At 41.7% G+C, this 16250-nt stretch overlaps 2 protein-coding genes across 5 annotated transcripts in view; one reads left to right on the top strand and one right to left on the bottom strand.

Annotated features, from left to right (window-relative positions):
* The first annotated feature begins 405 nt into the window (after positions 1–405).
* Positions 406–14376, top strand: PDHA1 (pyruvate dehydrogenase E1 subunit alpha 1). 2 transcript variants are annotated; one of them, XM_082278506.1, is made up of 12 exons: positions 406–591; positions 1855–1869; positions 3253–3321; positions 4848–5021; positions 5673–5799; positions 9456–9547; positions 9918–10010; positions 11234–11389; positions 11576–11647; positions 12301–12368; positions 13182–13290; positions 13920–14376. In XM_082278506.1, the coding sequence occupies exons 1-12, from the start codon at positions 526–528 to the stop codon at positions 14082–14084; spliced, it is 1206 nt and encodes a 401-aa protein (XP_082134632.1). In that variant the 5' UTR covers positions 406–525; the 3' UTR covers positions 14085–14376. The 2 variants fall into 2 exon arrangements, with proteins under 2 accessions (XP_082134632.1, XP_082134633.1); XM_082278507.1 differs by lacking the exon at positions 1855–1869.
* Positions 14377–14484: 108 nt separating this feature from the next.
* Positions 14485–16250, bottom strand: part of MAP3K15 (mitogen-activated protein kinase kinase kinase 15) — an 85228-nt gene continuing 83462 nt past the window's right edge. For 2 of the 3 annotated variants that reach the window (XM_082278503.1, XM_082278502.1), the window contains 4 exons: positions 15907–16019; positions 15643–15740; positions 15466–15542; positions 14485–14979 (listed from right to left, as the gene is read on the bottom strand). In XM_082278503.1, coding sequence (XP_082134629.1) covers positions 14865–14979; positions 15466–15542; positions 15643–15740; positions 15907–16019 — 403 coding nt within the window. In that variant the 3' untranslated portion in view covers positions 14485–14864. The remainder of the gene's footprint in view (positions 14980–15465; positions 15543–15642; positions 15741–15906; positions 16020–16250) is intronic. The other variant, XM_082278504.1, reaches the window with a different exon arrangement.

A 16250-nucleotide genomic window follows, 5' to 3' on the forward strand; every position in this document is an offset into this window, starting at 1 on the left:
CATTAAACACTCAAACCTGAGTCACAGTATCAAGGAGGTTGGAAAGGACCTCTGATATCATCGAGCCCAACCCATGACCCGGCACCACTGTGTCAGCTGGACCACGGCAGTGAGTGCCATGTCCAGTCTTTCCTTAAACACCTCCAGGTACGGTGACTCCACCAGACCCCTGGGCAGCCCATTTCAGTGCCTAATCGCCCCTTCTGTGAAGAAATTCCTTCTAATGTCCAAAATTCTTCCTAATGTCTAGACTGCACAAGACACGCAGGAAGCCCTGCGCGCATGCCGCACTCCGAGGTTTTGTGAGGAAATTCGATCTTTCCCATATTTAATGACCTTTAATGACATTATGGCTCTGGCGCCCAGCAGGGGGCGCTGCCCAAGGGCGCGCCGCAGCGCAGGCCCGCGCATGCGCGCAGGGCGCGGGGACGCAGGACGCGCGGCGGTCGCGGCCGAGGCGGCGGCGGCTGAAGGAGAGCCGAGGACGGGGACCCTGCGCCAGGCGCTGCCGACTCTTCCCGCTCCATGCGCAAGATGCTGCTGGCCGCGCTCTCCCGGTTGCTGCAGGGCCCAGCGGCCGCCGGCAGGACGGTGAGTACGGCCGGGGAGTGCGGCCGGTGCCGGTGTCTGCGCGGCCGGGGCGCGGGGCTGGCCGGGGGTGGCGCGCGCCCCGCCGTGTGCGGTGTGGGAGGAGCGCGCGGGGCACGGGCGGAGCTCCGGGAACAGCCCGGGACAGAGGGCGGGAACTGCCCGGGAACTTGGCACCGGCGGCAAAAGAGAAAAACTGAAGAAAAATTAAAGAAAAACACCCAAACTTAGGGGGTTTCCCCCCCCCCTCCCCCCGCCCATTCTGCGTGGCGATCCCGAGCGACAGTGAAATGGTCGCCGTGTGCGGGAGTTCGTTTTATAAAGCCGTAATGGCGCAGGGCTTTGATCGATGTCGGGTCAGGTCCCTCAGAGGGATCTGCTCGGCCCGGTTGGAGTTCAGCGTCTGACTGAGCTGCTTGACCTCCCTTTGCTCAGCCAACAGCCCCTTTCCATCTCTGCATGAGTTTTCTTTCAAAGCTTGTTATTTTTTTGTCATTAGTTTGTGTCATTTGTCGTATTTTATCTCTCTTGTGTGAAAAATCGTACTATTACCACTTCATTCTGCTTATTCCACTGTAATGGACTGTGGCCATGAGGAAAAATTAACCCTGCTGAAAAAACCTCTTGGCAAGACCAGAGTTAAAGGTACTTTTGGTAACTGGAAATCAGCTGCCTTTTTGCCATAGAGAGCAGATGTGTTGCTGTACCCCCGTTTCTGAGGCAGCTCTCACCCTGGCGTTCACTGCTTGTGGATGTCTGGATCCATAGGAGCAACACAAGGGAGAACATTTACTGGAAGCTCTTCTTGGGGCTGCATATCTAGGAGTATTTCCTAATTCACAAATAAAATATCTAGATTAAATTTTGCAAATATGGGTGCCTAAAATTCGTCCAGAACTTGGCCTGCTTGGAGATACTGCATTTTCCTGGAATGCCAAACTAGATCTAGTTTGGATATCTCAATGAAGATTTTGGGATCCTCTACTGCTTACCAAATATGTAAATATTTGTCTTGAATTGTTCCTGTGCCTCTGTAGTGAAGGCATAAATTACCAAACTAATAAAAGTAGACTTAAGCCATAAAGCAGTATCCCATATATGCTTTGAGCATTTTCCAGAGTGTATTTCCATGTATGGAAACTACCACTTGTAGTGTTCTGTTCTAGCTGAATAATAATTTGCTGAACTCTCCTCTCCTAATTGTTTGGTACAGCTACTTACTCTTTTTTTCTTCTTTTTTTTTCCTTCCAAATGCTGCTAACCTAGGGAGCCATTAGTGAGGTAAGGCCTCAACCAGTCTTGTCAGGGTTTACTTTTGATAGGTGTACTGCCCATGTATCAGGACTTTTGTTCATACTCCTCAGTGTTGCTTTTATGGCCTATTCAGGGCAGGGGATTTAACCAGGTGGCCTAAAGAGATCCCTCCCAACCCTGGCCATTCCATGATACTGTGAATCCAAACTGTGGATTTATTTCCAGCTCTAGAAGTAAAACAGCTTTTCTTCACCAATAATGCTGATGCATTGTGGTAAATAGTGTAGAAACCTGGTTTAAATTAAAATCTAAATATTTAATATGATAACAGGGCAGGATGAATGGGGGCATTGTTACTAGTAAGTCAGATGTGCAACAGAGGAGGTAACCAGGATGGGTTGAGAATTTTCTCCCAAGCTTCACATGTGTCAGACCTTTTTTGGAGATGGTGGCCTGGACATACTCAAAATTCTGATGGAATGTACCTTCAGCTAAATGTATGAGAATTCCCTGGCTGAAGGAGCTGCTGGAGTTTTGTGTAACTTAATTAGCAGTACAGTCTTGCCACTAAAGATGTAGTGTGTTCCTTATGCTGTGGCCACAGCGCATGCATGGAGACGGGCCCATCCTGTCTGGTGCTGCAGTGGAACTTGCTAAAGTCATCTAAAGTCACCACCATTCATTAGTCAATAGCCTGTGTTCATTCTTTAAGAGGGACCAGCAATGTATTTTTAAACATCCTTCTTATCTCTCCCCTACCATGCCACCCTTTCTGTTCTGTGTTTCATGTATCCTCAGGTACTTTCTGTGTTTCCACATCATTTTTAAGTAGTGGCCATGCTGTTACTGAAATGATGCTCTCTCTCTTCACTGTTATGGCTTTGAATCTCCCTAACTTGCCTTCCTAGCGAAAAGAAAGAGTGAGAGTAGTTCATATTTCAGATATCTGCTGGATTCTTTTTGGTTGATTGGTTTTAGGGGTTTTCTTTGTTCTATCAAGGCAAAATTCCAGTCAGCACAAAGAATCAGCAATCAAAGTCTGCATTGGCTGTCTCTCCTCATATTGTCAGCCTGGTGTGTGAAGGGATAAACAATTATTTTTTGTGGTTTTGACGCTCTTCAGTGTCAAAAGTTTTGAAACTTACTGGATTTATTTTAGATAATCAAGGATATTACAAATTTTAATTCTCTTTTTCTAATCTTAATTTTAAATGCTGGGTTTTAAGAGACTTTAACATTGACATACAGAATAAAAGTTCCCTAGTCTTACGGGATATGCCACTGGTGATTCTAATTCGTAAGTTATTTCAGTTTGGGAGTACTTTTAGGAATTACTTGAAAATTCACATACTTTTACTTGTTAATTACATTTAAGTATTGCTCATGCTTTGATTTTGTCTTTTTTTAAAGGCCTCTCGAGTGATGGTAGCATCACGTAACTATGGAGACTTTGCAAGTGAAGCTACGTTTGAGGTTAAGGTAAAGAAGAACACTTAATACTGGCATTCTGTGTAAGCATTTGTCACAGATCTTAACCTGATGGACTGGTCCCCATATCTCTTTCAGTTAGAAAATATGGTTTGAATTTCCAGAACCAAACCCTCACTATCTGACCTGATTACTAAGTGCAGCTGGAAGTACTGTGTTTGGCAGTGTGTAGTAACGTTACTTGTTTCTTAAGAATGTGAAGTTAGATTTTTTGCAGCTGTGATACTGCAATGCAGCTGTGAGAACAGAGTCAGGAGCTAAAGAACCTTTTCTGTTCTGTTCTGATGTTTCCTTACTGCTTTTAAAACAATTAGGTGTTTGCAGCCTATCCCAAACATGCAGCTGATTGAGATCCGTGTGGGTTTTTGAGGAAAAAATACGGCATCCTTTCAATGTTTGACTTGGTGCTGCTCAGAAAATGTGTGTTACATTCTGTCAGCTTTCCACTGTGGCTGGGTCTTAGGAAGAAGTGATGTTTCTATTGGCAATAGCCTTTGTGCTGGTGTTTCATTCAGGAACTAATGAAAGAAAATCTGAATGAAGTAATTTGGGTTGTTTTCCACCCTCTCAGTTTGTCTGTGCCTGTAATGTACAAAAATTGTTTCACAGATGGAAGGGAAGGAATGTGTCTTTATATGAAAAGTCTTTTTTTGAGTAGATACAAGGTTTAATGTTTGGTCCTGTGTTGATGACAAGACTCAAGAGTTTCTGTTGTTCTGTGAACTTTGAAGCAGAGTGGTCTTGGGTAGTGTGCCCAGGTGTTATATCCAGTTCATGTAGGTGTCAGTGGATTTGCTTTGGAGAGACTTTTGCTTTGATATAAACTGTCGTTAACCTATATAGAAGTATTTTGGCCATTTAATCTGCACTGACAGTAATTTGTTTGGTCTCTTCCACTGAACTTACTGTTTGTTCATTATTATTTTATTTTAAATTTTGTTTATTAATTTATTTATTTAGTATGAGTGCCTAAAATCAGCCCTCCCCCAGTAGGGTCCATGGTTTGGGGAGGGAATTGTGCTGCACACATCTGACTGGCAGCGTGGCTGGTGGAGCAGTGGTTTGTTACTGCTTGTTAGAAGTGGGTGTAGCAGAGGTGAGGGCCAGTTTTAGGGCCAAATCGTACAAACCATTTTACAGAGGAAACTGAATCTTTCTTATCTCTTCAGTAAGCCTCTGTAGTCCTTACCAAGTATTTGCCATGCAACAACCATGGAAGTTGCTTTTTTCTGTATTTTCTGAGGACTTTAGTTCATCTTCTGCTTGTAGGAATAACTAGGCTTTATTTTGTGAGTGGAAATCCGTCTTTATTAAAAGCAAGGGTTTTATTTCCCTGACTTTTGAAAGAGTGCACAAACCTTGCAGTTGTTCTGACCTCTGAATTTAGCTTTTGCTGGCTTTCTTTTTTAAAAGGAGTTACACTGTGAATTTGAAAATGGCAGATAAAAAAAAATTAAGTAATATTCTTAAATAGGATGAATAATTTTCAGGAGATAATGACTTGTTTAACGTTGCAGAAATGTGATCTCCATCGGCTGGAGGAAGGGCCGAGCACCACGGCAGTGTTGACTCGAGAGGAGGGGCTCCACTACTACAAGACCATGCAGACCATCCGGCGCATGGAGCTCAAGTCTGACCAGCTCTACAAGCAGAAGATTATTCGTGGCTTCTGCCACTTATATGATGGTCAGGTAAGAATTTGTGGCCAGGAGGTTTCATATTGTCTTACCTTATTTAATGTAGGGATTTTATTAGAGTGGAGAATGTAAAACGGAGTATCTGTGTACATTGTGAGAGAAGGAAAGGGATGGAGAGGAGGCAGGAGGAGGGACACAAAGACAGGGAAGGGCACAGTGCAGCTGAAGATCAGCTGAATGTGAGGAATGAACCACATTTGAAGGCCTGCATTTTCCTCTTCAGGTTTCACTGATGGTTTTTTTTTCTGTATCTCATGGATCATGTGCCCACTATGAAGCAACAGCCAGGAGAAGAAACTTCGTGAACGTACTGAGACTTGGCTGTCTGACCATTATCCCCTGATGGTTTTGGATTGTGATTGTTGAGATACTTCACTGGGGGTGGGGGGGGGAGGGAAATTCTTCAGATTTTTGCAGATTCTGGTCCCCTCCCATGTGCCTTTGCTGGTCAGTCAGGTTGGAATTTAGAGCCCAAGGCTGTTGTATCTCCAGACCTGTCACCAACCCTTAGGATACATCCTGTATGTGTGCTCTTCCTGTTACCTGCTGGTATTTGTTACATGTCGGATCAGCAGTGTCCACGCTGCTGACTGAGGGAATTGTGTGTTTTTCTTCATGGCTAAGCTTCCTTGTCCTTTGTAACAGGAGGCTTGCTGTGTGGGGATTGAGGCTGCCATAAAGCCCACAGACCATGTGATAACAGCGTACAGAGCCCACGGCTTTACCTACACCCGAGGAGTGCCTGTCCGGGAGATTCTCGCAGAACTCACAGGTTTGTGCTCTGTGGAGTCAGGATTCACTTGCTGCTGTGCTTGTGGCAGAATTCTTTGCTCAAATTCAAGGTGATGTTGATGCACAAAGTACAGTGGGCCTTCAGAAGCACTTTAGTGACATAGCCAAATAAATCAGAGTTTTAATTTTATGATGCAGCCAATTTTACTTAGAAAAATAACAAATAAGGAGTATTTAAGTGCTGGTCCTTCTAAAGCACAAATTCATAAGATTTTTCTTGATACCATATGCTGTATTTGTTGTGCTGCAGCAATTTTGAACTTGCTGATGGTAGGCATTTGATCTCAGTGGGACAGGGCATTACCTTTCCTAGGAGACAAGCCTGGATTTTCAGAATTACACTGGTGAAGTCTTAGGAAAACTGGTAAACATTGCCTATAATAATAAACTGAATGGTTTGGGAAAATTTGACTGTAACAAGAATATTTAATGATAATTGAGACAGAGATTTTGCAGAAAGGAGAGATGGCTGTGCACAATAGGGTTGAGGATGGAGCAGGGAAGAGAAGATCAGCCTGATGAACTCTTATGAGATCTATGAACAGATGCCAGAAGTGAAAAATGAGCGAGGAGCTTGAAGGCCTTTATGAATCACTGGTATAATAAAGACTTGATCTGAGAATCTGCATGCTTGCAATGTTAATATAGGAAAGCATGTTTTGGAGTTAGAGAAGAGGTATTGTAAAGGTTTCGTAAACTAAGAATTGTGTGTCCTAAGAGTGCATATCAATAACGTGCACAAAAGCCCAGAATCTAGTGGATGACTGGTTTGCCAAGTGTCACTGGATACTGGTAAGTCAGAAAGTAAATGCAGAGATTGCCATAACTGAAGCCGACTATTGGCCCTGAAGCTACAAATGAGTGATAATGTGGTGGGGGTTTTTTTCTTTATTTCATTTCATGACACGCATAATTTTCTATAACATGGTGCTTGACTTTTTTGGGGCTCTTTCAATTGGGAATGAGTGACTGCAGTAGAGAGGCTGTTGTTACAGAAAATGACACTTGGGGAAAGTTCCTAGAGAGAAGTGCTGCTAGAGCCCATTCTTGCAAAGAAAGATCTTGACTACAAATGCCAAACTGAAGGACAGCTTGAGTTAAAATGACCAGGAAATGACAGAATTAAAAAACCTTTGAATGAGAAGGAAGCAGAGTCACCCAGAATAAGACCAGTAGATAAGATCCTATAGGAAACAAGCTATAAAAAAGGACTTTTCAGGATGTAGCGGGTTCAGTTCGTAAACCAGGCAGAAACGCCAATTTAGTGTAGTGGTTTGGTTCAAAATATCCATCCATTACTTACTTATTCTCTTTCTGTGAGATAAGAATTAGGAGAAAACAAAGCAGGCACAAAACTTAAAAGAATATAAAAAAGTTTATTAACAGACCTAAAAGAAAGGGGAAAAAGGTCAGACTAAACCCTCAGAACACTTCTCCTCCCCCCACCTTCCTCCCTTCTCCCACTGACCATGTAAAAAGACAACCCTTGAGATTTTCAGTCAGTTTACCACCTCTATAATAATCTTTTCCAGTTCACTTAGGGAGAGGAGTCTCTCTTGCTCATGCTACAGAGACATCTCCACAAGAAGCAGTTCTCTCATGGCTTCAGTGTCACAGCAAGACAGGCGCCCGGGTTGGTTCTCTGCTCACATGTGAGAGTCCCTTCCCTCGACTTACAGCTTTCCCCACAACTGCTTTTGAGGGTTCAATCTTGAGCTACTGGGGTACCATTTTAAGGTTGAGCTGCTCAGAAACAAAGGTTCTCTTCACCTGTCTCTGGGAGCATCTTCATCTCTAGGAATAGAGGCCCTCCCCCTCCTCCTGAGAGCAAGGGTCCTCATCAAATTACAGCTACTGTCATTTGCTTACTCCAGCACAGGTGCTTTTGCTCACAAACACAGTTTGAACGATTCAACCCACCATGCTTTCATGAAATTACAATGAGTACTCTGATATATCATAGTCCATCACCACCATAGCTTTACAACAGAATTTCAACTTCTAAGCTCGAAGCATCTCCTCTTTCTCCTCCCTCAGGGTTTCAGCTCTTCCTTCTTCATTGACTTGGGTGTCTTTATGGCATTGACTCGGGAGAGGATTGATGTCTGCAGGCTTCATCTGTTCTGGAGAAAACTTACAGCACTAAAAGGGTTAATCTCACCCGGGCCTTGCAGCTGGAATTCGCTTATCGCTGTTGGTCACATGAGCTTTGCCGGGCATTGCCTGCACGGAGCAGGGCTGTGGGGGGGCCGACGATGGAACAGGGCCGTGCCACGGCCAAGCAAGGCCCGGCCCAGCCCCACTGGGTCGCCTCCAGGCCCCCCCCACCGCTACCTGTCCAAAAGCTGGAAGGCAAGAGAGCTTTCCCGGGGTTTGTTCATTCTTAAATGTGGATCACAGAGGCGTGTCAAGCTCCTTAAGCAGCTTAAAAAGTTGCCAGTATTCTAACTAGCTAGTTGATAGGTTCTGTCAGGTCATAGAGGAAGCTGTAAGCACCTCTTTGCAAGAGAATCACTTCTGTAGCTATGCTAACCTATGACGATTACATGAGAAATGGGTTTGTGTTCTAGAAAAGTAGAAAGTGTAGCAAAAAGTAACGCTGGTTAATCAGGAGTTCTTAAATACATTCTAAAATACAAGAAATGATTGTATAAAAAGTGGAGAGAGTGTACTAGAGGTAAATTACACTTACTCATAACATTATTTTTCTTAAAATTAGACTTTTTTTTTCTTTGGCCCCATCTGGCAGAATCTGTAACAGTTCCCACAAAACTAAGTCACAAACATAGGAAAGGTATGAGAAATATCAATAATAAAAATGATCTACTATAAATTAAGAAAGAGGAGTACAAATTTCAGAAGGAGACCCACTTCTAAAATAAACACCAAGGCTAATGCAAAGAAACCAACCAGAGAAGCTGTGCTTGTTAGAAATAAAATACAGTCCTCTATGAATAGTAACATGACAGATGAGAATAGGAAATGGAATGGGCTGATGAGAAATTGTGTTCTTAGATGGGCTCATTTAAATAGGGTTTGTTGTAATGCTTCATGGATCACTGGTTGTCTTCAAACTACACCTTGAATAAAGCTGGGCTGGGTCACTTAAGTTTCTACTAGGGTGGAATGGGGAGCTAGTAGTTGTTGGGTTTTTTTCAGTGTCCTGTTGGTAATTTTTACTTGTGATTATTGTCAAAGGGAAGACAAATCTAAATTATTGCAACTAACTTGGAACATTATTACCTTTCTTGCAGAAGCCAAAACTAATAGTATGCTTCTTGCAGATTACGTATATGAGACCGTGTTGTCTGTAAAAAAATTACCATATTTATCTGAAAGTGCTCTTGTATAGTAGGACACTGAAACTTTTGATTGGTTTTAAAATTTCTTCTTAATCTCATCTGTACTTCTGGAATTATGCTTTCATTATTGTTCTCTCTTTTCCCCCCTTATTTCTTTTCTGAGATATTTAACTGTAAGCTTGTATGAGAGGGGCCATCATGTCCTAACTCCACACAGATCTAATGACAAAGACATGGTCTTAATGTTATGACCTTTAGGAACTGAATAAGATGTTTCCATTTGTATAGTATTTTTCCTCCAAAAAAAATAAATTGCTTGTTATTCATGTTTCAGGTCGAAAAGGAGGCTGTGCAAAGGGAAAAGGAGGATCAATGCATATGTATACCAAAAACTTTTATGGTGGCAATGGTATTGTTGGTGCTCAGGTATATACATCTGTTTTAAAGCACAAGCTGAATTTAGCTCATGTCCTGTTGCCAGTGTCTCCTCTCAGTTTTTATGGTGTGAATGTGAACTTGTATGCAGATACCATTGCTCTGTGGCTGTTACGTCTTATTCTGGTATGCTCACCAATTTGTAAACTGTAGCAAAAATGAATCTCATTGAGAATACAGTTAATGTTTATATTTTGACTGTAATACCATTTGTAACAAAGGGAAGTGGGTGGGTTAATAACTTGTTTGTTGGGCAGGTCTCTTAACAGCCTAAATGTCTCCTTAAAGTTCACAGGCTGCCTATCTTCAACTCCTTTAAATGTTGTTCTAAAATGTTGTTTTGTCCTGTACTCTGTGGCAGGTTCCTCTTGGAGCCGGGATTGCACTGGCCTGTAAATACTTTGAGAAAAACGAAGTCTGTCTGGCCTTGTATGGGGATGGTGCAGCCAATCAGGTAAAGGATGGCTGGGGGGAATCGATTTTCCTGCTGTGCTCTGTGAGCTCTGCCTTTACTCCTAGGAATGGGAGAGCACATTTTGCCCTCCCCATGTACCTGCAACCCAGGCAACATTGATGAACTCCATGGAGGTGGCCAGGCAGATTTGGACACTGCCACCTCTTATTTGAGTTGTCTTAGGTGTTTGAGTAGGGATGTGTTCCAAGAACTCTGTAGTCCTCAGACAGGTGATTCAGATGAACATTTAAAGTAATTGCTAGGTGCTCTTTATATATCAGGAATGTAGCACGTGCTTGCAATTTTTTATCATATTTTGCACCAGTGTAAACATCTGTCCTTCCCCACCCCTGTTTTGAACTTGGGCCATGTCAGTGTAGTGGAGGGAAAGCTTATAGGCTCCTTCTGGTCTGGAACACTCTGGATACTCAGGGACTGAGTGAGGCTAATGGTTAATTATGTGAATGGTACACAAGTCTTGGGAGGAGGGGTTTCCACTTACTCTTTACCCTCTTTCCAGTTATGCACAGCTCACCTAAGTGGGACACTGAAGTGTCTGTGCTGTAAGGAGGGCTATGAATGGTGGCAGTGAAGATGACAGTGCTGCTGGATAGGGAGAAATGTGTAAATCAGGTTTCTGAAGACAGAGAAGAGGACAGAGCATTCTGGCAGAGGCACTTACTATTGACATTCCAGCCAGTCTCTTCATGTTATCAGCTGAGACAGTAAGCCAGATAAGCAGTTGGTTGTTTAGAGTGTACCATTGATGGTTCCACACTTCCGAAGCACAGGTCGAGATCTCAGTTCATGGTTTTCCTTAAATTTGACTCAGAGCAACAAGGCTGATGCAGTCACTGCAGTCAAACTTTGCTGTAGCAGCATCCTGTCAGATTAATCAATTGTCAAGTTTTTTACGACTGTTGCTGAAATACTTGAGTGGAAGGTTTTGTGCTACCCTAACACAGATACTGATCCAGGCTTAAAAATTAAGTTCTGTAAACTTCAGTTGTGATGAAACTTAAGTTGCATCTACTAGTTGCAATGAAAGTTACTTTATATAGTGCAGCTTCTTTTATTTCTTTGGAGCAGTAGCAAATGGCTAATTTCAGATCACTTTTAGTATTAAAATTTCTAGACATCTGCAACTGAAGGATTTTTAGTAGAGCCTAATGTTTGAAGGCTGAGCTCCCTGATGAGATGTAACTTAACTCTTTTTCTTTCAGGGCCAGATATTTGAAACATACAACATGGCTGCCTTATGGAAGTTGCCCTGTATTTTTATCTGTGAGAACAATCGGTATGGAATGGGAACATCAGTTGAAAGAGCTGCAGCCAGTACTGACTACTACAAAAGAGGATACTTCATTCCAGGGCTCAGGGTGAGTACAGCTTTTTTTTGAGGGGGAATGTGTGTGCACACACCTACACAGTGCATAGATATGTATCTCTTTTATTTTTACATATATGTACTTGAAGCTGAATTCTATTCCACTTGTGGAAATACTGAGAGTGGAAGTTTGGAGGCTGGCATTTTTTTGCCTTAACATGTCTTTTCTCATTACCAGGTGGATGGCATGGATATTCTCTGTGTCCGAGAAGCAGTAAAGTTTGCAGCTGAGTACTGTAGAGCTGGAAAGGTAAGCCTGTAACTGGCATTCCTTCTCCATGGGTGGAATTCTTAAAAGCTATTGCTGCATAAGTAGTTCCTCAATTTGTTTTAACCAAACACTTAATATATTATTTATACTGGCATTTTTTCCCATTTCTACCATTCTGTTGTGAAGGGTGTTCCGACTGTCAGGCAGTTGTGTTCTTTGTGATTAGTTAGGGGAGGCATCAAGGAAAGTAATAATCATTCTATGTTTACAAGGAACGAAAAGTGAATTAAAAGTTTAGTGAGTCAGTGTTAGTGTTTTTCACCTAAATATAATAACACTAGCTTTGAAGATTTTTAATACTTGAGTAATGAAGGTTCTGTGAGAAACAACAGGTAATTTCAAATACTCTGAATAAGGGTGGAATGACATTGGAAGGGAGGAAAATGTTTAATGCTGCTCAGTAAGAATCTGATAATAAATGCTTACAATATCAGCACATGCTTTCATTTAAAAAGAATTAGGTTTCATTTTACTGAATGAAATTGTATGTGCTAATGTTATATAAATTAAACTGCGAAAAAAACATTAAAATAATTGATCACTGGTGCAATTAACCTCTAGCAAATAGTTGCTGCTGTAGCAAGCTGGTCACTTGTGGTGGTAACACTGCCTGTATTGCTTTCCATTTTAAGGGCCCTCTTGTGATGGAGTTACAGACATATCGTTACCATGGCCACAGTATGAGTGACCCTGGAATAAGGTACTGTCACGTTCATTCTTCTTTCTTTTTTCACTGAAAAGAAGTAAGTATTGATGGTCAGATTCTAAGAGATTAAACTGTGAAATTCAGTGTTGAAATCAGTTGTCAGATGCATTTGAAGGTTTCAGTGAAATCGCTATGAGCAGCCTGGTCACTCATCATCTGTGGCCATGTAACACACTTGGTTTTACTTGCAGAATTAAAAGATGTGGGTTTAGAAAAAGCACAAAATCAGTTAAACTTCTGTGCTCTCTGTTAATGAGTTCTGCTTTCAGTGTGACCTTCTGGTGTGTCCTAATGAAGGTTTGGCTGAAAAGCATCATGCTTCTCTGGGGTTTTTAAAAGAGGATTAAAATCCTGTTAGGTAAAATTACAGGAACACCACTTCCTAAAAATACAAACATCCAGGTGCCAGAGAGACTCAGGCGTTGCATCAAGTGATGAAGCTGAATTTGTCTGCAGGAAGTAAAGGTGTATCCGAGCTCTTCATTGGAAACTTGCAGTGAATTGGAAGCATGTGCAAGTCATGTAGCTCCCTCCCTGGGTGGGATGGGGAAGGAGGAAATACGGGCACTCAGAGTAACTGTCTCAGGCTGGGTTTGCTCCCCTTTCCCTTGAGTCTGGAGCTACTTCTGCTCACTTGGCAGATCTCCGAAGGACTCTGCTTGTTGCTGTGCTATCCTTTGGGTGATGAATGTTCTGTTTTCATTGTATCCCTGACAACTCTTTGGACACACCTTTTTCTAAAAGTGAGCTCTGTCCAGAACCTCACCTCTGCTCCAGGGTTCATGTCTTTGCCTATCTTGTTCCTAGCTATCGTACTAGAGAAGAAATTCAGGAAGTGAGAAGCAAAAGTGATCCCATTACTTTGCTGAAGGACAGAATGGTCAACAACAACCTTGCTAGCGTTGAAGAACTAAAGGTATGGTTTTAGTTGCTTAGGAAGCTCTTGAGCAGTCACACCCTGATGATCTCCAGAAAGCACATTGCAGGCCGTGCTCTGTCTTTAAAGTTCTTAAAAGGATTGCTTTAACATCACTTTTATAGGTGAAGTTTTGTTGCAGACCAACTGCTGAAGTTGTGTTCTGCTGGATAGGCCTTTTGCTTTTGGGTGCTGAGTAAGGCTGGGGATGGCATTTGCTAACAGGTAGAAATCAGAATTACCTGGGCTTTCTTGACTCCCTAGGAAGGGGGTGAGTCTTGGAAAGGGAAGTTACCAATAGTGAACAATCTCAGTGAAGGAGTCAGGAACCCTCTAAGCAAATGTTGTAATGAGTCAACTGTGTAAAAAATAAAAAAAAAGGCACTGACACAGTATTTCACATAACCAGAATAGAAAATACAAAGGCTCAGTGGGGTCATGCTCATCTGTCAGTAAGGTACTGGTACTACCCAAAATACTGTAGTTTAGTAGGGAAGGAGTTTTATAGGTTTTTAATTTTATATTTCTAGTCAGTATTAACTAATTCTGACTGATACCTAATCATAGCATTTAAATTCAAAATTATGATGGTTTTTCTGTCTTCTAATAAGCATCCATTTCTGGCTTAGGAAATTGATGTGGCAGTAAGGAAGGAGATCGAGGAAGCTGCTCAGTTTGCTACCACTGACCCAGAGCCCCCACTGGAAGAACTGGGTCACCACATCTACTTCAATGAGCCACCCTTTGAAGTGCGTGGCCCAAACCAGTGGATAAAGTACAAGTCTGTCAGCTAAAGCCCTTTTTATTGGTGTAACTTATTCTTAAGAATAAGTGAATGCATTTACAGGAACTATAATAAAGAACTCAAGCTTATTTAAAAGCTCTTTCAAAAGAGGAAACTTGTAAGGAAATCCATCTGAGTATGGAATTTCTTAAACATGCTGAATGTTGTTTCAGAAGAAGCTAAGTCAAGAGAAAGTGGTTTATTTAAAGTGCTATATATTTGCTTTACTGACTTTCTTTGAATTGCTGTATGTGTTATGTACAGTGTAAAAAGAAAAAAAAATTAAACTTTACCAACCTTTCTCTAATGGTCTGTTTGCTTTGTTTCGTTGTGAATGCTTTCCCAGAAAACCCACCAAAAATGCCATTTATATGCTCTGGTTTTGCTGCAAAGAAGTCACTAATTGAAAACATCACACCAGGCTTTTCTCAGTAGTTCAGCGAGAGTAGCTTTAATACAAAAAGCTGTATAAATCCATCTACAACAAGGTGACATGCTCTAGCATATCCCCTCCCTGGTCAAACCATCAGCCAGCAGAACTGTAACACATTTTAAGTTCACAGTTTTCACAATGCTGAAGCCAATTCAGGTGGGTTTTTTCTCAGCTAATGTTTTGTATTACAGTGACAGGCATTGTATGCATTAGTCATGTCATAAATAAATGCATTGACACTGACTTAAAAGCTGTTGCTATTCACTGGTCACACAAGCTACGTAACTGTGCAAAACCTGCAAGGCCACTGTACATACCAATATATACATCTAATAATTTAACTGCTGGGAATGTATTTCATTTGCTTATTCCCACTCCGTGTTCTTCCAAAGCGTTGACCTGTGCTGAGGTCCTGCCAGACGTTTGTCGGTGGTTTAAGATTGCATTCCAGATTCTGCAGCGAAGGCCACCCCTGCATGAAGGGAAATGGAGAACAGTTAGGGAAAACTCCCTCGTGTCCATTGCCTTAACGTGAGCAAAACCTAGAAATCCCAAGGCTAGACCAGTTATGACATTACATAGCAAACTGCACTGTTTTATGGTTATAGCTGAAACTTCTTCCAGGTCAGCCAGGGCTTAACAGAGTGATGATAAAGGACTCAATCAATGGGTAGGAAAAATTAGTTCTTTACGCCTGTTTTCCATGTGATTACTTCATCATGAAGCGTGCAGAAATAGGTCTCAACCTTGATAAATGCCAAAACAGATGGCTCAAAGCATCCTCAGTGTAGTTTTATCAGTTAAGATGTGAAAACCATTATCAGAAAATCTGGGATGAAACTGACAGCAGTTGCCTCTGAACTATCACTGACCTATTTGAATAGCCAAACTTTAAAAGGTTTTTAACAAAATATGTTTAATTAAGCTCTTAACAATGAACTTAAAAGTACTTTCTTACCGCAGCTGAAGATACCACAAGTCGTCTTTGGTGATATCATTAAGGACAGCACTTAGTGTATAATCTTCTTCAGCAAACTAAAAGGCAAATTTATTCATAAATAAATATTCATTGATTTCAATCTGCTAATTATGACCAAAATAATGGGGTTTTTTTAAATCCAATTCTATTTTTTACCCTCCTAATGGTATCCAAGTCTGCACCTTGTTGTTTCAGCCAGTTCATGAGCTCAGGGTCTGCATTACCTCTAAAAGTTGCTGGAGACCACTGGGAATCTTTAACAGAAAACAAAGGTTAATACACCTCAAAACCAAGGCAAAAGGGGTTGTTTTCAGGTAATTGAAGCTTAAGCAGTATGGTTTTGCATCCTTTCAACAAACACATGATCCCTTATATTCTTGTGTAACTGCAGTTTCTTAATTCTGCAGTATCTCCTCATACCTTTGGGTTTAAGTTTTAATTGAAGCAAGTGTAGTTCCTGAGTCTTCTCCTCCAGAGATTGTCGTAAGAGGGTCTGATACTCTTTCTCCTTCTGAATGAGGTTTTCCAAAAGGCTTGTAGCATGTAAGAGAGATCAAACACAACCACACTGAGAATAAATCTAACCGAAAAAAATACCATTTTTAATGAGTACCACAGGACAGAGGCATTTGTGAGGTACTGTCATAAGTAACATCTCTAATGGCTTAGAGTTTTCATTTTGGCTGTCAGAGACTCAGGGGTGCCACTTGAAAGCTTTCACCTGCAGAATTTAGTAAATAGCTCATAAATTCTGTTCCTACTGT

Source organism: Coloeus monedula (genome assembly GCF_965178545.1).
Source record: "Coloeus monedula genome assembly, chromosome: 3".
Classification (NCBI taxonomy): Eukaryota; Metazoa; Chordata; class Aves; order Passeriformes; family Corvidae; genus Coloeus; species Coloeus monedula.

Bases quoted from the DNA above. Each gene is read 5' to 3' on its own strand.
- PDHA1 (XM_082278506.1), top strand. From the start codon at position 526: ATGCGCAAGATGCTGCTGGCCGCGCTCTCCCGGTTGCTGCAGGGCCCA. The intron at 3,322-4,847 runs GTAAAGAAGAAC...TTAACGTTGCAG, and splicing joins AAGCTACGTTTGAGGTTAAG to AAATGTGATCTCCATCGGCT. The intron at 11,648-12,300 runs GTAAGCCTGTAA...TTCCATTTTAAG, and splicing joins AGTACTGTAGAGCTGGAAAG to GGCCCTCTTGTGATGGAGTT.